We start from the raw sequence: 21,457 nt of genomic DNA on the forward strand, positions 1-21,457 counted from the left end.
ACAACATGGAGAGGGTCCAGAGGAGGGCCACTCGCATGATCGGGGGCAGCAGGGCAGGCCCTATGAGGAGAGGCTACGGGACCTGAACCTGTTCAGCCTCCACAAGAGAAGGCTGAGGGGGGATCGAGTGGCCTGTTACAAACTAGTCAGAGGGGGCCACCAGGCATTGGGGGAGTCCCTGTTCCCCCAAACACTACCAGGAGTGACTAGAAATAACAGTCACAAGCTGGCAGAGGGTAAATTCAGATTAGACATCAGGAGGCACTTACAGGGTGGTTAGGATCTGGAACTAACTTCCAAGCAAAGTGGTGCTGGCTCCTACCTTGGGGGTCTTTAAGACAAGGCTTGACAATCACTTTGCTGGGGTTGTTTGACCCCAGTACTTTCCTGCCATGGCAGGGAGTCAGACTTGATGATCTGCTCAGATGACCTTCCGACCCTACAAACTATGAAACTATGAAACATGCTATAATCCCAGGTGAACATGTAAACACTGTGCCCGGGAGCAGCTGACTCTGGCATGAACTGAACCAGAGTTTACTGCATCAAACTAATTACACATGTAGATGTACCCTGTAGGCATGACAGCTACTACACATGATGTAACTTTTTCTATCTGTACATGTTTTAAAATCAATGTTGCATCCTCCTGTTTCCTAGCAGTGCTGAAATCCATTGAGAGAGAGAGAGAGAGAGAAATTCAGACAGTCCCAAAATGTTCAAATCCATGCAAACTAATTTTAGTGCTATTCTTCCTCCAGACATGATGTGTTCTCTGCCTCTTGAAGCAACTACACTGTGCAACTTATGCCTTACCATTCACATGCTGCTGTCTATGTACACTTTAATGTTCAAGACTCTTAGCCTGCAAATGTAAACTCTAACAAGAGAGCCATTAGCATACAGAACCATATCTCTAGGTGCAGAAAGATCAACTAAATCAATTTACAGTACATGTTCTAAGCAACTGAATATTCAGTTTGATATATACAGAGCTGTGAAATTCTTTGCTAGCAACACAATATTAGGAGTTCTCATTTAGCCAGGCTGTCAAATATTTCTAGACTTCCTTTCAAATAAATTCTCCCCTCCTCCCAAGTCCCCAATTTCATGGCCAGGAAAAGGGATTAATAATTTTTTCTGCTCCACTACATGGGTACCAAAATAAAACAAGCCAGGGATAAATATAACAGATCTCTTTGCACAGAAACAGAAAAGTGAACATGTGTATACATTACATTATACAGATACTAGCAGGGTTCCTTGGAAAACAGAATTTTAGTCCTGTGGGAAAGTTTAATTTTTTTTTTGTTTTAAATTAGAATAAGTTGAAATATAAAAAGCAAAGAATATCAATGCTTTTGAGAGAAAAAACCTCCATAAACGTCATTTTGTTACATGCTGCAGTCAAAGTGATTTTTTTCATTCAAACTGGTAAATTCCAATTTCAAATTTTGGTTTAAATTAAACTGTGTTCAATTAACCCCTCCCCCCCACTGTATCCTTATATATGCATACACATGCATATACATAAAAACATACACACAACCATATATGTGTGTATGTTATGTATATAAAACATACATATGCATAAAAAACACTTTTCCTGATATAAAGAGTAGGCAGATTAAAATAAAGATTAAATCACCACTTCAAGAAGTGCGGAAAATTGGCACATATCTAGGGCACAAAATTTAGCCAGAAATTGCTCCCCCATCCCCAATATACAAGCATTTTCTCTGATACCTTGTTGGACTCCTATTCAGGCTTCCCACAGGCCCTTCTCAAAAGTGACATTCTCATCTTTGTGAATCTGAGAAGATGCTGTCAACAGAAATGTGTGCCTAGCTGCTGCACTTGGCTGCCTTAGACCAACTAGTCTTATCTGAAGTGGTGGGACTACAGTCTTACACAATGCTCCTAAGAAAGTCTCTAGTTCAGCTTGTCCAACATGCAGCCTGCCGAGGCATTTTCTGTGGCCCACGGTGCTGAGATGGGAAAGGAAAGTAAACACTGTTTACTTTCGTTCCCACCCCTTGACCCTCCCCCAGCCCCTCAGCAGCTTCCTAATGGCTGCTGAAGGGCTGGGGAAGGGACAAGGTTCCCACACGCACCGCATAGGCTTGACATTGCCGACACGGTGTGGCTCCTCCCCTCCCCCCTCATTTCATTGCCAGCAGAAGTGGCAGTAGAGCTGTGTGTTGCTCAGGACGGGATGGGACGAGCCTGGCCAGAGCAGCAGGGGCTCAGCTGCACTTTCCCCCTGCCTGCGCTGGCCAGTCCCAAGCAGCACATGGCTATGCCGGTGCTTCTGCTGGCTGGTGCTGACCTGGCCGGCCTCCTCCCATCCCCAGAAGCACGGGGGAAGCCAGCACAGCGTGACTTCTGCAGGGCAAGGCAGCAGGAGCTGGTGTCTGCTGGACCCCGTGCTCTGGGCTCGCAGCACTGAGACCACCGCGGCTGTGTGCGTGCACAGCCAGGCACCACGGTGAGTGGGGCCATGCAGGCGGGCGGGTGAAGGGCTGCGGTGCAGCAGCTGCCCTGCTCCAGCCCCCCTCAGGCAGTGCCGGGTTGTGGGGCCATGTTGTTTGGGGGATGGGGATGTGGAGTTATTTATTTCTCCCCTTCAGTCTCTGGGGCAGTAGCTGGCTGGATGCAGAATGGGTCCCTCCTGCCCCTGCCCACCAACAGCTACCATGAACCTTGCAGTAACAGGCAGGTGCAGGAGGGCTACACAGGCAGGGTTTCTCTGGTCCAGGACAGAGGGTGTTTGAGTATGGCTCACCGGCCCATTGGGTGATAAAAAGTTCATGATCCAGCCTCACATTCAAAAAAGTTGGACACCCTACTCTAGTTGGTCTTCTCACTCCATTATCCAGGTCAACAAATGTTTAAGAGGAATCTCCCTCCCTTGGTGCTGCTCCCTAGAAACTTCTTGTTGCATTGAAATATATGAAACAAGTGTTTTATAATGATCCCACACCAAGGGAAGCAACCAGGTGCTCTTACCTCTCCTGAGGCCCCTTAATGAGAGCACTGTAGTGTCTTACATCTTTATTACTCAGGTCCATACAAGAAAACACAAAGTGCAAATGGTACTCAGAGGTCTACTTCTTTCCTAAGCACAGTAGCTTCCCATATCCTCCTCTTCTACCCATTAATGAATTAAAAGAATTACAGGAACACCAACCTTGTCAGTTCTTCCTGAAGCTGAGCATGATCAGGTGGGAAGAATTTTACTACAAATTTTACAACAATGTGTTTAGGTCCTATGGGAAAGAGCAAAGAAATGTCATTAAATATTCATGACCGCTCGCCTCCCTGTTATCAGATAGAAATTGATTAGTAAAGTCTATAGCAGGGGTTCCCAAACTATGCATATCCCGGGGGGTATGCAAAACATCTCTGAGAGGTACTCAGGAGAAACTGTGTAATGGCAGATTTAATTTTCATTATACTAATAATTGACATTTCAGGAGTTAAAATATAAAACATATGCTGGCGAGGTGAGCAGGCAGCAGGTCAATCTGGAAAGGGGTATGCAATAAGAAAAAGTTTTGGAACCTCTGGTTTATAATAATGCATGCTTACCTTTTACCACTGCTTTTTTTTCCTAAGTTTCTCAAATTACTTTATAATAAACATGATTTAATGCAACACAAAAGAAAAGAACTTTGATTTTTAAATGTCCATTCTGCATATTGTAATTGCAGGTCATTGTAATAATGAAAAAGAAATACTGTAATAATGGAAAACCCTGGTGCACTGCACCTTATTTACAGCATCACTAGCCCAAATAACATGGATTATAACATTCAAAGTTCTTTCATCTTTACCTCTACCAATGTCATATGCTTATACCCATTTGCCCTCTGCTGTCTAGTCTGGACAGATGATGCAAGCCCTATGTGAAAGAATGAAGGGACACTAATCTGACATCAAGTTCAAAAACATAAAAAGAAGTCTTTGGCAAAGCACTTTAATCTTCCTGGACACTTGTTCCATTGCTGAACTCAGAGTAGCTGTTCTTATACAGCAAAACTTTCAAAACTGACTCAAACATGACACTACAGAAAAAGAAATCGTCTGTAGGCTGGACTAAACAGGGACTACAGATTCTTATCCCATTATTTGGATGAACTTTTGTGACTCTTTTGTCATTACAGGTTTATGACAAACCACAGCACTGCCTCCGCCCCTCCCCATCCTCCTTTTTTACTGTATAAATCACTCTCTCTGTTTGATAGCTTGCTCTGTGCAAATCCTTCCATAGCAACTGATGAAATGAGCTCTGACTCGTGACAATTTATACATCTCTGATTTAGTTAGTCTACAATGTTCATCCTAACCTGCATGACTTCAGACTAACATGGCTAACTAACACTCTCTGGTACCTGCCTCACCTGGCAAAAATTCATTCACTGCCTGACCTCTTCAATGGGCTAGGAGCAGCCCCTTGATATGACAGAGGGAAAACACTGAGATACAGAAAGATAACTGCTATAATTTTGGTTTTATAGAAATGACCAGTATGAACATAATACAATGGCACACAATATAGAAAGAAATAGCTGAAGGGGAAACCCCCCCCATATAATCTAGAAAATTACAAAAGCAGTGATTTCAGTTGAGAGAGCCTCACTTCATCTAATTTCACTTATTTTTGGATTGATACAGTAAATAACATACAACAAGCACTTACTTCTAATCTGCTTCATAATGGGCTTCAAAAGGTCCAGCCACACCTAGAAAACAAAAGAAGTGTGTGTCTGTGGGGGGGCATTATAATCTTAAATGAACTGGTTTTGCTGCAGAAGCTCTCTCAATTACACTACTAAATTAAACTTGGGTTATTTTCCCAGCCTGTTTGTGGTTATACTTTCTTCTGTTTTCCGTAATGGATTGATTTTCTTTCTCCAGTTTTTTGTTTAGATACCTAATTTGTACCTACAAACTAGATAACCTAATGGGCTGTTACTGTGGTTCAGCTTTAGAAGCAGTACACATTCACAAATAGAGAAAAAAATCACAATCCTTAGATGAAGGCAATTTCCCCCTCACTTACCTTAGATTTTAATACAATTAAAGGGAGCCTGTGACAGAGGGCCTGGGGTTCTACCAATAATTCATGCTTTTATGGTCAGAGAAAATTGATAAAGAGGAATTAAAAAATAGGTCTATGCTGTGAACAAAATGGATGGAAGAGGACATCTCTGTCACGAGGCCCGAGTTATCTTCTATTGCTGAAAATAAAGGAAATGTAAAAAAAACCCCTGCATCACTTGAATTAGCCTAAACCAGGACTGGCAGCTGGCAAACGCTTGACATGTGCCCCACGGGCCTCAGCAGCCAGCTCTCTCACTGCTGTGTAATGGGAAAGGGCCTGGAGCTCTGTGCACTGTCTGTGAGTGGGGGCAGGAGAACCATGTTCTGCCAGCGGAGCCCATGTAGGAAGAAGAGAAGTTTGGGTGTTGGGGGTGACGGGGGAGAGGTGTCCTGTTGCATGTGGCTCACGCAGTGTTTGGCTCAGGGGAAGACCAGGAAAACAGGGATGTAACAGGACAAAAATAGTCCTGGTATTGCAGCCTCTGAATGCCTCTGAATTCTACAGAAACAATGAGTTGACCTCTTGGAAGGACAATGGACACTTACATCCAGGACTTAGATAATGGAGGAAAGCAGTTCCTCCAGGATAAGAATGTGGGGTATTTTGCTTAAAGAAGGGCAAGACAAGGGATTTTGTTCTACAGCTGAGAAACATTTTACCTTTGCTCCATATGGAGAGCCTACTTTTAGATTTGTAAAGTAATCAAATACTGTATTTTAAATATCTTGTTTATTTTCTCTTAATATGTCATGTTTTAAGGAAATTTCTGTTGTGTGAGTGCTTCCTACAGGATCTCAAAGACTTTGACATCCTCCTCTAGCAGAGGGAGGTGATGAAAGGATGTTTAGGAATTAATACTTTACTCCAGAGTCTCAACCACAAAGGCAGGGACAAAAGTGACCTCTCCCAGTGAGTGAACATACAAAAGGCTACAGAGGGAAGCATGCAGAAGTAGAAGTCAAATAACTAATAGAGGGGTGTACATGGCATGGCACGGCAGACATCTCACAGTCCTCAATGTATTTTGCTATCCCATTAAACTGAAGGTACCATACACCTTGTAGACACTTGGAAGCTGCTGAAGGAATGGTACACAGTTTTCAAATAGAGTATGAAACAATTCAGAAGCCATAAAATCTGCTCAAAAGAACAAATTAACTATATATTCCTCTTGGAAAAATATATTTTTAAACTGAACACACAAAGCTGACCTTGAGTTGCTTTTAATTATGTCCCAGACAAACTGAGAATATATATACTATAGAATCATTGCCCCAGGAACCAGACAGACACAGTCAAATGCTTCTATTAAAATTGTTCCCAATGCTATCTATTATTTTCATAGTTATTACAGAGCTGAAATAGCTAGTTGGATATACCATTACTCTAATGTCCTATATTTGGGTACTTCTAGATTCACAAAGTTTCTCTGTGGACTGAAATTTCTCATGCTTTCCAACCCCAAAAGGTAACTATCTTGAAAGTCTGAAGAAAATCAATTTGGTCATCTGTTATCTAAGAGTGGGAAATGGTGTTTCTCATATATTTAGAAACTAGTTCTGACATTTCTGGCACTCTGATTACTCCAAGTCTTTTGTTTGAGAAGGTAAAATTTGGCAGGAAGATAATCCTCAGTGAAGAATGTGTGCTTTGCCAAGTTTATTCTTTGCCAAGAATAAAACTGAATGAGAAATAGGCAAGCCCACAGGATCTAAGCATCATATAGAAAACTATTTTGCAATATTTATTTTCATTTAGTTTGTGATTTGGCTCCTTGTAAAGTATGGTGCCCATTGTAAGGCAAAACTGCAATACCTCAGCAGTGGGAGGTTCAGAGTGCCCTAACTCTTTCCTCAGTTTGCCTTTGTTCTAAGACAGAAGGTGGTTGCTTGCTGGCTTGGGCAAAGCTTACTAGCATATTGTGAAAAGGGAATAAAATCAAAACTGCATTCAACAACTTGGAATCAGCCTTTGTTCCTCCCTTCCCCCAAAATAATGAGATTAGCCTAAAAATCAGGAGAGTAAAATAGGAATTTGGCAGATGGGCTGGGCAGACTCCACTGCAGTGCCAGTGGTCTCTCTGTGCTTGGGGCAAGTCCCCTCCTGGCAAAAGGGGGCTTATTCAGCCACTGGCACCACAGTGGGGTCTGTCCAGCCTGGCAACAGCGCTACTCTCCCTGTGCTTGGGCCCAGCGGCTGAATAGGCCCCATCTTGCCGGGAGGGGGCTTGCCCTGAGCACAGACTGAGCAGTGGGGGCTGGGCCCTGTCCCCGTCCCTGTCCAGCAGCTGGGGCAGTGAGCGGGGAGTGACTGTGACGGCTTTCTGGAGTGCGAGCTCCTTCCCAGTGGGGGCTGCTCTGTGGAACTGGCAGAGCTGCTGCAGAGAAATGGCAGTGCTGCACAGGGCTTGCAGGGCTCTGGCCGACTCTAGTGCCCCCCAGCTCCTGGCCTGAGTAACTGCAGACATGTACCTGCATTGCCTCAGTCCAGAATGAATGCATGTCCTGTTACAAACTGGTTCAGCCTAGACAGGTTAGACTAACCTGCAAAGGTTGCATCAATTCAGGCTCTGGCTTTTTGAATGTCTGTCCCTAGCCCTGCAGGCTGGAACTCTGCCAGCCTGCAGCGAGCTCATGCAAAACTGCAAAATCTGCAGGTTTCTCTGGTAAAATGAGAAATCTGCATTTGCCTCCAGTAAAGGTAAAATCCACGTTTTATGCTGTTTTTCTGTGAGAAATGGGAAACCGAGATCCCTGATTAAAGACACTTGATAGGAAGGAAGGAGTCAGCAACACTGCTTCACTTATTCTTTGCCCCTTAGCTTTCGAGAGGAAGGTATAGCAGATCATGTTCATACCCTACACAAACAGCAGTGATCTATATAAAACATATTGTGTGGTGGAAACTATAGGCCACCTTTCCTTGAATGTTTGTTTAGACAAATGACAGTCTTGTATTTTTCAAACAGTACTATGTTATCTAGCTTGCCAGGTATTTGAATGCATGAGTGTGTTCTGGAATTCTGCACACTGAACTAAACAAAACAATGACCCATTACACATATGATGACATTCATACATACATGCTCAGGAAATTTATTTCTCCCGCATTACAAGGTATTTGGAAGAGAACTGAACTGTATTTAAATAATATAAATTTAGTGCATGCAAGCAAATTTTTTAGACAAGAAAATGAAATGCATTCTATAATGTTTGATGGATGAATCCTAAACTACAAGTAATTTTTAAAAAAATGCAGGATCCAAGAACTTCCAAGTTTTGGTTCAAACAGCAGTTTTCAACTTATCCACACTTCATGTAGATATTATTATGTAAAAATAGGGATAAATAATGCATATAGTTATAACAGTTAATGCAGTTTTGCAGTAAGGGTTATATTAACATCAACTTTCCTGCCTCTGGGCTTTAGAGAATTAACTATAAGAAGGAATTCCTGCAGACTCCATCAACAACCCTCCTGTTTGTTCTGCTTCTCACCCCACTCTAGCCTTCTGCAGAACCATTACAGATTGTTATAGGCAGGGCAGACCCATGCTCTGAAGTCTTACAGAGAATGTGGATACATTCTTAGATGCCTGACTGGGGTGGCTCACTGCATCCTGAGGGTCACACTCATCATGAGATCTGGGGTGGGAGGGAATTTCCCTTCGAGTCAGATTGGCAAGGGACGCTGGGGTATTTTTCACCTTCCCAGGCTGAGGCTTGCGTGCTAGGAGGATCTGGGCATATCTCACATAGGGTCTGTACAAACATTACATTTCAACCAGTGGAGCTACAGTTGAACTGCCATGTGTGCAAGCATTCAAAGAACTTCAATTGCTTTAAAAATGGCTCATGCCATGGAAATCACCATGTTGGACCAGGTTGAAGGGCTAATTGATTGAGGTGCAAGCATCTGAATGAATGCAATCCCAATCAATTGTAAGCACTATGCTGATATCTACAATCCCTTGGTGCACTGGTTGAAACAGCATCTCAAAAGAGGGACACTGTAATTCGAGCGGCACTTTAGTGCTGCAGCCAAAAACACAGCAAGCTCCTCCTCGTCAGTGTGAGGGCCATAGAAAACCCAATGCCTCCCTACAGCACCTGGCAACTTCACGTCCCAGGAGACACTGCTCTTTGACCAGTCATTTAAATGCTCTGGGATGTTGCAGTTAAAGGCAAGCATGGCCAGCTGGGGAAGGCCTGGCCATTTAAATGCCCCAGGAAACTCTAGAGTTAGGGGAAGCACGGCCAGCCAAGAAGCGGTCAGTCACAGTTCCCTGGGATTAGTACGTGGAGACACCTGGCTGAGGACAGGCGGCAGCATGGGCAGTCTGCACTGCTATAAGCCCAAAATAATAAATATGTACACAGGTTGCCATCGGCCGGTGCTCCAACTGATCGCACAAAATGGGTGAACTTGAGGGCTAGGCAGACATTAAAAAAGCAGGAGACTAAATTGAGTCAGTATTTGCAGGTTAGTTTAACCTGCTTAGATTGAACTAATTTGCAAGTAAATAGATGTTCACTTTTAACTCAGGAAATGCAGGCACATGTCTGCAGTGACTCAGGCCAGAAGCCAGGGGGAGCTGGAGCAGCTCTTGGCTTCAGGGAAGCTGTGCTGGGAGGTGTGGCTAGCCCCATCAGCAGCCTCAAATGAACTGGCTGGGGAAGGAGTTTAATTCCCCCCTCCCTATCCCACTGGCATGGACATGAGCTGGGATCCTCCTGGCACTCCCCTTTTGCTGCTGCAGGGACAGGGGTGTAGCCAGACACTGGCTGGCGTGGCCCCCTGAGGCAAAGGGACCAGGGGGCCATGCCGACCCCCTTTTCCCCTGAGGGACCATAGCCGGAGTCTGCCAGACCCCACTGCCGCCTCTACCGATTGCTCCCTGCATGGGATGAGTGGTGGAATAAGTTCCTTCCCTGCCCCCTCCACCAGACACTGGTCATACCTAGAGAGTGGTGGTGGATGGGTCGGTATTGACCTGGAAGGATGTGGGCAGTGGGGTCCCCCAGGGCTCGGTCCTTAGACCGATACTCTTTGACGTCTTCATCAGTGACTTGGACAAGGGAGTGAAGTGTACTCTGTCTAAGTTTGTGGATGATACAAAACTGTAGGAAGAAGTGGACACACCGGAGGGCAGGGAACAACTACAGGCAGACCTGGACAGGTTGGACAAATGGGCAGAAAACAACAGAATGCAATTTAACAAGGAGAAATGGAAAGTGCTGCACCTAGGGAGGAAAAACATCCAGCACACCTATTGCGTAGGAAATGACCTGCTCGGCAGCATGGAAGCAGAAAAGGAACTCGGAGTCCTAGTGGACTCCGAGATGAACATGAGTCATCAGTGTGATGAAGTCATCAGTAAAGCTAACTACACTTTATCATGGATCACCAGATGCATGACAAACATAACCAAGGAGGTGATACTTACCCTCTATTGGGCACTGGTCAGACCGCAGTTGGAATACTGCGTCCAGTTTTGGGCGCCACACTTCAAGAGGGATGTGGATAACCTGGAGAGGGTCCAGAGAAGGGCCACTCATATGGTTAAGGGCTTGCCTGCCAAGCCCTATGAGGAGATACTAGGGAACCTGGACCTCTTCAGCCTCTGCAAGAGAAGGTTGAGAGGTCACCTTGTGGCTGCCTATAAATTCATCATGGGGGCGCAGAAGGGAACTGGTGAGGCTCTACTCACCAAGGCGCCCTACTCACCAAGAAATAATGGCCATAAGCTAGCAGAGAGCAGATTTAGACTGGACATTAGGAAGAACTTCTTCACAGTTAGAGTGGCCAAAATCTGGAATGGGCTCCCAAGGGAGGTGGTGCTCTCCCCTATCCTGGGGGTCTTCAAGAGCAGGTTAGATAGGCATCTGGCTGGGGTCATCTGAACCTAGCACTCTTTCCTGCCTATGCCAGGGGTTGGACTCAATGATCTATTAAGGTCCCTTCTGACCCTAACATCTATGAACCTATGTTCTCTGTGGTAAAAGATGACAGAACAAGCAGCAATGGTCTCAAGTTGCAGCGGGTTAGAGTAGGATAAACTGTCTCATCAGGAGAATAACAAAGCACTGGAATAGGTTACCCAGGGAGGTTGTGGAATCCCCATCCTTAGAGGTTTTTAAGACCTGGCTAGATAAAGCCTTGGCTGGGATGATATAGTTAGGGATGGTCCTGCTTTGAGCAGAAGGTTGGACTACATGACTCCCTGGGGTTCCTTTCAACCCTAATGATTATTTTCTATTTTGCCCTCAATAATTAGCTCAGAAAGCAGTGACCGCCAATCATCAGTTTTATTGCCTAGAAAAAGGCATACAAAAAGAGAGCAAATTATCGTAGCAATATATAAACCCTTTATTTTTTCCTCTCTAAATCAAGAACTGCTGTTCTTGCTCTAACATACATCCATTCAATTGTGCAGGGTATTAGTACAGAATTCACCAAATTAATTAAATAGGTGCAAAATTCATGCATTGGTCACAGGATCCAAGTAACTAGAACATGGTTCCCTGGGCCACAATGACACCTTTAAATCTATGGCAAAATGTAAATGTTTCAAATGAAAAAGGGTGTGCAGGTACTCTTGCCTTCCCTCCCACCTATTGTAGTCAGCCATAACCCAAAAGATTGATGTATCACTTGATTCCTGCAGATGCTACTTTTTCAGGTCCAACATTTCACGTGTAGGATGCTAACCCTGTACCAGAGAGAAGAAAAAAAAAGTGTCCTATAAGCAAGCAAGCTCGCTAAGCAGAAAAGTTGGTGTTAATGGAATTGTATCGCCATTTTGTATCAGGGTTGGAGTGTTGTAGCCTTGATGGTCCAGGACATGTACAAAAGGTGAAGATTTTTTGAGATATCTTTTACTGGACCAAGCTTTTGGCCACCAAGAGCCCTTCCTCAGGTTGCCTATTACATTTCTGAAGCACCAGCAGCACAACTCCATTTTCAGAACTTCTTAAAATTTAAAATCCATATTTAAAAGCATTTTCTGAATAAGAGGGAAGGGGAAGGGGAGGGAGAGACTATAGCACATATGAAATACAAAGGAGAAAGCAAGTCAGCCACAATACTTTTTCACATACCATCATCTTTCTATGATCTGGAAACTCAAGGCCAAAATAGTCGCCTTCAACAAGGTTCAGGTGACTGCAAACAGCATCGTGCAGGACCTTCCCTGGAGCTCTTTGCTACAAAAATAAACAGCGAAGAGTTAGACATGCATGCTGACACAAGACGCTCTAATTAAAAAAAAATAAGAAAAGAGCAGTCACATTAAGCACTTGTACAGCAAGCAGCATATTTGCCAAAACAATTTACAAAACTAATAACCAATATTCCAATAGCTCAGGTGGTGGTGATCATTATTATATTAATTTTTATGGGCCAAGAAACTAACCATAGAGCTCTAATCGGCCCTTCAATTTTTACAATCTAAACCAAGGGTCAGGTATGGGCTGGATGTGGCCAACTGAATGGTCCAATTTGGCATACGGGATCAGTGGTGTATGCCTGCTGCTCATCCCCTCTACAGTGCTTTCTTCTGCTGTGCAGCCTGCTGCTCCACCACATCTGCTTTTCTCACTGCAAAGGGGATGGGGAACAGTAGTGAGATTAAGCACAGGCAGCTGGCTTGCTGGAGGGGGGAAAGATGGGAGACTTGTGACCCGCAGTGGGGACTGAGTTGCAAAAGGTAGCCTTCACCAGCAAGAGGCTGCCAACCACTGAACTAAAAAATCCCTAGGCTATCCACCAACTTCTCTCTTTCTCTAGCTCAATGAATATTTTATTATTTGTATAAAGTGTAATAGCACCAGTGAGAGATGGGTAGCTAGGTCAGGCTACTGAAGCAAACAGAACAGTGACTTGAACCCAGGCCTCTCATGTACCAGGTAAACACGATAACCTGGGCTACTACCTAGCCTGGAGTGGTCACTCCCTCTCTCAACATTTTTCATGAGAATGTGAAAGAAATGCCCAAACCATGAAGCTCTAATCCTGCAACAGATTTCTTGCTTTTGGGTCAGGCCTAATTATGAAGCGCCTTTGCAATTGCAGGTGTCAGTTTAAAAGCATTCTTTTAAAAATAAATATCTTGTAGCCTGTTGCATGCTACAGAAATTTAAAATCTTTCCCTAAGGTAGGCAAGACCTACTTGTCACCACAACAAGGCTTTGTCACCTGCAGGCACAAAACAGAACATTAAGAACCTAAGAAATCATTAGTTTCAGGGAACAGGTGGAAGAGAAATGCCACTTCTTTCAAATTCATCTCTCCAGAAACCTGTTTAACTGGTTTCTCTTTGACAAGCATTCACATCTACTCCAGCCATTCTAAGGCACCAGGAAACTGAGATCATATTACATGGTTGTGTTAAACTATTTATTAACGTCAGCAAGAGCAAACAACGGTCATTTAAATATCATGACTTAAATGATGACAAAACACCAGAAGGAAAAGGGTAAATAGGGGTATTGTTTGGGGTTTTTTTAAATTACATTTGTCAGAGCCCATGTAGTAATGAGTCTACAAAATAATTAATCTTTTGAAATCAAAGTGAATTGGGAGTGGTGGGGGAAGAAGAAAAGTTAGTGTTTCTAGTGAGTATTTGGGATCAGATGCAAGTAACACCATGTGCTGTTTGTAAGCAGAAATATCAGAACACATTCACTTCAGAGTATTGCACCTCATTAAACAGAAATATTTATGATGACTGAAATTAAAAACGAGTTTCTATGCATGCAATAAGTAAAATCCAAATATTTTTCTGCATTCCCATATCAAAAGATAAACAGACATCCAAACTACAGTCTCAATGAACAAAATAATTCCAGGTACTTCTTAATTGTAAATCTCAGTAAAGAGCAAATAAATTAGGTTAACAGCATCATAGGGCACCTACACACATGCAGAGAGGCTGCTCTGATGCGCTGTAATGACAGTGCATTGGAGCAGACACAATGAATTGAGTCTGCTAGAATGTGGTAATTACTGTTCAACAAGCTTTAGTTAAAGTGCCTCTGCAGCCATTTTTCAGCACAGGGATGCTGATACACATGATGCTCTGGGCACTTTAACTAGAGCGGGTCTTGGAGCCACTCTAATTAAAGCCCCATCCCCCTCTCCCCTCACCCCTGGATCACGCGTATAAACGTTCATAGATTTTGTGTAAGATTTATATTTAGTTTATTATGTTAAAACAAGAATTGTCAATACAAGCTATTAGATTTTGTGGCTTGTTTCCAAATTCAGCTCAGGCCTTCTCTTAGTCAAGGCAGCTTTTAAAAACATATGGCATCTTTAATGGCATCTGCACACTAAGTTCCCTGAGAAGACTGCTTTCATCTAATCACTCTGCACCACCAGAGAAAGGGATACTGTGAATCCTCACACCAAATGGATTATTCATGTTTACATGCATTCATCAAAAATCTAATGAGAATGGATCTGATCAAGGGATCAGTCAAACTTTATAGGTCCTCCAAGGAAGGGGGAGCCTGCAAACACAGGGATTTTTGACAAACTGTGTAAAGAAATGACACAGGCCACCTGCACTGACCACGCAGAACAAGGCGGATACAGCTGAACTGCCATGTCTGAGCTCAGGCAACGATTAAAATCAGCTGAGCGTTTTCACATAGATTACTGCTAAGGCGACACACATTTAGCCAGATCAGAGTAAAGAATTTATGTCACTGTGCATTTTCTATAGTGCGCCTCATGGAACATAACATTGCATTTTCAAGTATCTGTATGCAAACATATTTCTATGAGGAAGACAAAGGCTTGCAGTTTATTGATAGTACGCATTCTGTGTATAAAATCTGCCAAGATTTAAAATCTTCTGATTTTCCTGATCTCACTAGAGATGGGGAAGTGGAGAAGTAGATTGATACCAAAAACACAGGAGCAAAACAAGTAGCTACTGTATTTACTTGATTATAAGACAAGGTGTTTTCTATAATTATCATCTGGAAAAAAAATTCTGGTCTTATATTCATACGAGCCAATTGCCTGTCAAGAATGATGGGGTGCGGGGGACAGGCAGGGTTGAAGCCCTGTACCTGGCCCATCCAGGCCCGCTCCACCCTTCCCTCCTTCTGCCTGGGGTCTGGGCCCATTCCCCCCCTTCCCTGCTGCAGCCAGGAGGGGATGGGAGGAGTCATCCCAGGCCCGATGGTGAGGAGAAGCTGGGTCACCGCAGTGGGGGAGAAGCAGTAGGCTCAGGGCCAATGAGGGGGTGGGGGAGGACTGGGCCTGGGCCTGAGTGGGGGAGGAGGCCCGCACCTCCTCTCCCCCAGCTGTTGCTATGTCAGGCCAGACCCACTGCTCCCCCAACTGCCATGGCGAGCCCGCTCCCCCCCTGCTTTGGTCCTGGGCCCAATCCTCCCCTTCACCCACCACCACTACAGCACTCCCACTCCTTCCCTCCCTGCATCAGCCCTGCTCCTCCTCCCACTGCCACTGGGTTGGCCCTGGAGGCAGCAATGATGGAAGGGGGAGGGGTGGGCTGAGGTCAGTGCCAGTGACCTCACCCCCCGAGGTATCCTGACCCCGCACAGCTGCCACTGTCACCTCCAAGGAGCAAGGGCGGGGGTGTGAGGCCAGCTCTGGTGGCCTTGCCCCCACCCTCCACTTCATTGTTGCCACCTGCAGGGAACAGGGCAGGGGGGCCAGGCCAGCTGTGCTGGCCTCACCTCCTGCTCCATCCTCTGTGTCCCCACCATCGTGGCAGCACGTTGCCACCTGTCTGAATGCTTCTTTGCGCTCAGATTGGCTGTTCATCAGTGTGACAGACAGACAGATAGACAGATTAAGGCTTCTGTAATGTTAAAATACAAGGAAGCCTCATTAAATACACTATTATTAAACTGCTGCCAAAAGCAGCATATGCTCAGTAACAGAAACCAGCTATGAAGCTGATTAAATGCAACAAACACTGAGCATGACTACAAAACACACTGTGTATATTAGGCAAACTTTTTTTTTTGCCAAAATATTAATTTCTATAAATGATATAAAGCTATAAGAACCTACCACAAGGATGAGTTAGTACAGCCCAACTCAACAAGTCATATGGCAATATCCATTGCATTTAGTCCTCCCTCAAAGCCAACTTTTTCAAGTCATGGTGAGCTACAACACTGAATATATTTCTACTTCCTCTTCACTCTAACAGCTGAGATGTGCCTTTCTTTCCAATTTCCAATGATTTCTGCATCTTCAACAGCCTTAAACATCTGGCAAACATGACCAAATGGGGCCCCAAACAGTTCAACCAGGATTCCCTCTCTTACCCCCTGCCCTCAGTCTGTCTCATATGATTAGTGTGACCCCACGCTCCTAAACCCACTCCCCTCTTTTTTAAATATGTTGAGTTTGTTTTTGCCTTCTTTTTAAAGGCAGTGCTGCTTATTTTTCTCACAAGGCTTAGCAACGTTGCTCCAAGCCCCGCTCTCTGTGGGCAGCAGCAGCAGAGTGTGGAGGGGGGTCTTGACTGGCCCAGGGCCCATGAGTTTGTTTGCCCAGGACCCACTAAAGGGTTAATCTAGGGAAGGCATGCAGGTCTCTAGCATGTCTACATCCATACATGCTACAGGCTAGAACAAACTGCTGTTTGGGGAGAGGTGATACAATATTCACTCATACGCGTGCAAACACACATCATTGATAGGAAAGTAGTCACTTAATGACTGCATGGAATTCTTATTGCTCCCTTCTGAGGTAGCTTTTAGTTGCACATAAATGATGTTACAGTTTTATTGCAGTGAAAACAAGCTTCATGATACCAAGCTATACATCCTTCTTGCTTAATGCATTTTGAATTGGCTTTTTATTTAGTGCTGTGAAATTGCATTTTAAAAAACACTTTACATTTTCAGCGACTGTCAGGCCACTAAATACTGAATTATGAATAATGTGCATAACCCCATTTAGCTGCAAGCTACAAAGGTACTAAATCAAAGTAGGTTGCATTACATTAAGCATTTAATATTCTTTATGCCTGCTGGTTATTTCCATTTTATACAATTCACTCTCTTTAAAAAAAGAGAAACCCCCCCTCTTTGAACAATAAGCACATTTATACTTCTTTCAATGGGTAATGTTTCATGTTTTTAATAGGTCTAACATTTCTTTAGCATTAAAGGAGTTTGCCAGTCAGTAAAGAGATGCTCTCTCTCTTTCTCTTGGTTGTAATGATTTGGAGCATTCTTTAGCATGATCTTTAACAAGGAAGATGTTAGCAGGGAAGTATTTAGCATTGTTTGCAAAACCAGTGATTTTCCAGACTGTGGGGAGATTCCCTGGAGAAATGGAATTTTCTTTTTCATTTCAATGTAACACAGTTACTTCAGTAGCTTAGCTGCCAAAAAAATGTATCTGATTAGTCAACTGCGGTTTTAACTATTTTTTATCCACCAAATGAAATCAATCTCAGATCAAACTGTACTTTTCACCACAAGTTTTCTAAGATTATTGATATTTTTTTCTGAGATTACTGAATCCCTTGATCTTTAGGTTAATCAAATCCTATACAACAAAATTTCTAAGCAACAGTTTGGAAGATAGAAGATCAGTTGTCTTTATCATGGATAAGCGCTACTTTGAAATTAGAACTGAAAGGACGTGGATATTAATTTTTCCTTTCCTTTCTCAAAATATAACACAAATGGAAGCTAGATCCTGCCATTGAAATAATAATTAAAAAGCATCTGAACTTTTCTGTGATGTGGGCCATAGAAAAGGTCTGTTACTGGGCATGCTCATTATTGTTTTAGTGCCATTTCCATCTATCTAAGCAGATAATTCTACAGCTGCTCTTGAATTAGCATGCTCTCAAACAGTCAAGACTGTTTCTGAGAAGAACAGCTTTTTGACAAAAAAAATTGCAAATAGTCTTTCAACTGAAACAGGGAAACATACTTAGCTATGTTCTGTCTGAAGTCAGGCAGAAGGCAGGGCAGCCTTAGAAGCCAACTGGTTCAGAGAGACATGGGGGCTAGAGACAGATATTAGTCTAATTTGCCTGGGCTAACTCACTTTTGTAACCAGACATCCCAGAAATGCAGGCACATGCCTGCAGTGCCTCAGGCTACAAGCTGGGAGCCCTAGAGCAGACCTCCCTTACCCAGGGCTGAGCTGAGGGGGGTGAGAGAGGTGTGGCCAGGCTCCCCTTGATAACAGAGTATTTATCAGCTCTGTTATCAGCATTTACCACCCCATCAGAAAACAAAGCCTTGCTCATCACAAGCTCTTCTTAAACAGCTTTTTTCCAAAGGAAGGAATGCAGGGATATTACCAGCTGAACTGTTAATTAGCTCCAAAAAGCCCTAAAATGACACTGTCCTTACACAGCATTAGCTAGCATACCACATGCTGGCTACAGTCTGTGCTGTGGGAGAGAGAAGGAAGGGATCTCTCTTCTTTTTCTTGTGATACGTTAACGTAAATAAATTTGTATATAGTTAAGTCCCCTGACTGTCCTGGCCTGGTTCTATAGGGATGGAGTGAAACTGAGCGGCCTGCAGTTCCCCCACAGCACACTTGCCAGCTAACAATTCCCTTTAATTGAAGAAGGGGAGTGCACCTTGACTACAAACAATTTGCTGATGGCACCCTTCCAAGAAGATACTCCTAAATACTAAACAGGTTGAATGTGCCCATCCATAGCAGGCCTGTCTGTTGCAGAAGAGAGAGCTTGAAAGCAGAAGTGGGAGAAGTCATGCCAATGGGCCAGGAAAAAGTCTGGAAACAGAAAAGGGAAAAATGGCACTTAGCTAGAGAAGTCATGTGGCATAAGCCAAAAGACTATCATGTTTTGCTGATAAATAACAGATCCAGAACATATCTAAGAAAATAGAGAGAGAGAAAAAAAATAGAAACCAAGTTAAAACTGGTTCAAAAGAAATAGAAAGAAGGTGGTTTTTGAAAATTGCATACACACAATCTGAACAGACTAGAAAAGCTCCATCTTGAGCCAAGGAGACTGAAAGGACCAGGAAGCAGGAACTGCACATATATGCCTGAGTTCAGAGCATGAAAACAGGCCACAAATATATTGTTCAAGGATTAAAAAACCCCAAACCCTCCATGCTAAAGTGCTCAAGGTGCATGCATATCCATGGTGGGATGTGCATATGTGCATAATTGGGGGGGGAAAAAGAAAGACATACTTTTTCCACCCTAATTTCGATTCCTACTCCCAACTTCAACTTCATTAGAAAGTCAACCCTAAAGTTCAGGTGAAAATCCAGTGCTTAGCAGAGGAGGAGTATTTCTCCTGCTGAATAATCCTTGTCATTTGCTAGTATGGAGAAAAAAAATTAATGTAGTAAAGCTAATTTAAAATTGCATGATTAGGATATTTCCAATAGTGTTTGATTAAACATGATTTTTTTCTTATAACAGAAGAAGAACCAATCTAAAATTCAGCTTTATTAAATCCTCAAATAATATATATATTAGGGATGCTTCATTTTAATCACAGAAAATGTGTATTTGGGGTTACTTTTTTTAAACCAAAAATTGTTTTGTGTTTTTTTTAATCAGAGAAACAAGAATCCCTGGTGATTAAGCACTGGAAGACATTACTGAATGAGACTGTAGAATCTGTCACTGGAAATGCACATTAAATTAAAAGTTGTCTGGAAGGTCTTGGACTAGATGACTTCCAAATGTGCCCTTTAGCCCTATTTTGGTGATTCAATTAAATCTTTTAATCAACTGTTTAAAACTACAAATTTTGCACACCAAATATATCACCAGTTGGAGCAGATGGGGAGATAAAAATTCCAGTTGGAATCTCTTGCCACTACTGATCATTTATTTGTTTTAAAGAGTTTTAAAAAGTAAATGTAGACTAAGCAGGAAAATATTAGAGTGCACATATAATCATAAACATTTCTATAAAAACACCATCTTACTCTAGGAATCTGTGGTGATAAATGCCTACCTTATTAGAAAGACAAAAAAATACTTTTTGTTTTTATTTTTGGCTATTCTTTACTCCTGTTAACATAGCAGAACCAACAAATTTCTTGAATACTGGCTGGATTGTTTTCTATCACATTCAGCAACATCAGAATGGCTAAATTCCAACTTCAGAACCTTTATTATGAATGATGATGACATGCAAGAAGGAAAGAATCCATCTTGAATTACATATCCCAGAATGAGTTTGCATGGTTGAGAGAATAAAACAGTGGTTTACTTGTAAGCTGGAACAATCTGATATGCAAATCACTGGGTGAGAAACATGGAATACAAGAATTCTATCTTACACAGTTGTGCTTTACTGTAACCAGGTCTAGCCTACAAAGTTTGCCAGCACAATTATGTCAGCAAGGAGTGAGGAAAAGGAGAAAGGGGAAAAAAAACCCAGCCAACATAGTGATGATAACAAAACTGTTGGTGTGTTGGTGAAGGCTGAGGCCAGGTACAGACATTCAGGTTCTATCGGGAGAATTAACATTCTCCCAGTAGAAACCAAAAGTATATAAACGTTAAGCTTTTTCTCCCCAAGTAAAAAACAACAAAAAACAAGCAAAAAAAGAACATGGCAACAACCCAAGCAGGGGTAGGCAACATTTTTTGGCCAGCGTGCCGAAAAAACCACGTCTACCTTGGAAAGTGCTGGACAGCCAGCATGCCAGAAAAACAAAACGAGGACAGGGGGTATATGGGAGGATGCGCAGCATATTAGTATAATCATAAATGTTGCCTTTTTATGGTAAATACCAGATTCTCTAAAAATTGTAAACCCGGTGACAATAAACAAAACTTCAGTGTGCTGCCACTCTGGGTCACACACACTGTGCTCCTGGCCCTGCTGCCCTCCTTTGGGCCTTTTGGAGCGCAGCGCGTGTAACCCAGAGTGGCAGTGCACAGAGGGGTTATACAGGGAAGCTGCCTGCTGCTGCAAGCTCCACACTGCCCTGATCACACTTCCCCTGTGCGCATGGGGGCAGCGCAGTCAGCAGCACAAGGTTGTGCGCTTCACTTCTGCCCCCACATGCAGGGGAAGTATGGCCAGGGCAGCAGGGACCTCAGAGCAGCAGGCAGCTTTCACGTGCCTCCCCACTGTGCCCTGCCATGCCAGGTTCTACATGCTGCTTGCCAGATGCAGTGGGGGAGGGCAGCAGGGTGGGGAGGATAGCCAGCATCTGCTGCCTGCCCAGGGCTGGGGCAGGGGCAGTGGCTGGGAGGCAGCAGCTGTTTACAGCCTCCTGGTGTCCAGGCTGCCTGCAGCAGTGCTTGCATCCTCCCAGCTGCCTGCTGGGAGCAACCCAGGTCCTGTGGCTATCAGGTTTTGGAAGGAGACAAGGGGCTTTGCTG

The 21,457-nt window shown here is 43.5% G+C and overlaps 1 protein-coding gene across 6 annotated transcripts in view; it reads right to left on the reverse strand.

Moving 5' to 3' along the window:
- The window catches only part of FARP1 (FERM, ARH/RhoGEF and pleckstrin domain protein 1), a 330,803-nt gene that overhangs the window by 92,613 nt on the left and 216,733 nt on the right, over positions 1–21,457 (reverse strand). For all 6 annotated transcript variants that reach the window (XM_019529722.1, XM_019529723.1, XM_019529720.1 and 3 more), the window contains exons 3-5: positions 12,208–12,312; positions 4,703–4,745; positions 3,191–3,269 (exon numbers count right to left, since the gene is read on the reverse strand). In XM_019529722.1, coding sequence (XP_019385267.1) covers positions 3,191–3,269; positions 4,703–4,745; positions 12,208–12,312 — 227 coding nt within the window. The remainder of the gene's footprint in view (positions 1–3,190; positions 3,270–4,702; positions 4,746–12,207; positions 12,313–21,457) is intronic.

This window comes from Crocodylus porosus, unplaced genomic scaffold (assembly GCF_001723895.1).
Source record: "Crocodylus porosus isolate Cpor-Errol unplaced genomic scaffold, CroPor_comp1, whole genome shotgun sequence".
In the NCBI taxonomy this organism is placed as follows: domain Eukaryota; kingdom Metazoa; phylum Chordata; order Crocodylia; family Crocodylidae; genus Crocodylus; species Crocodylus porosus.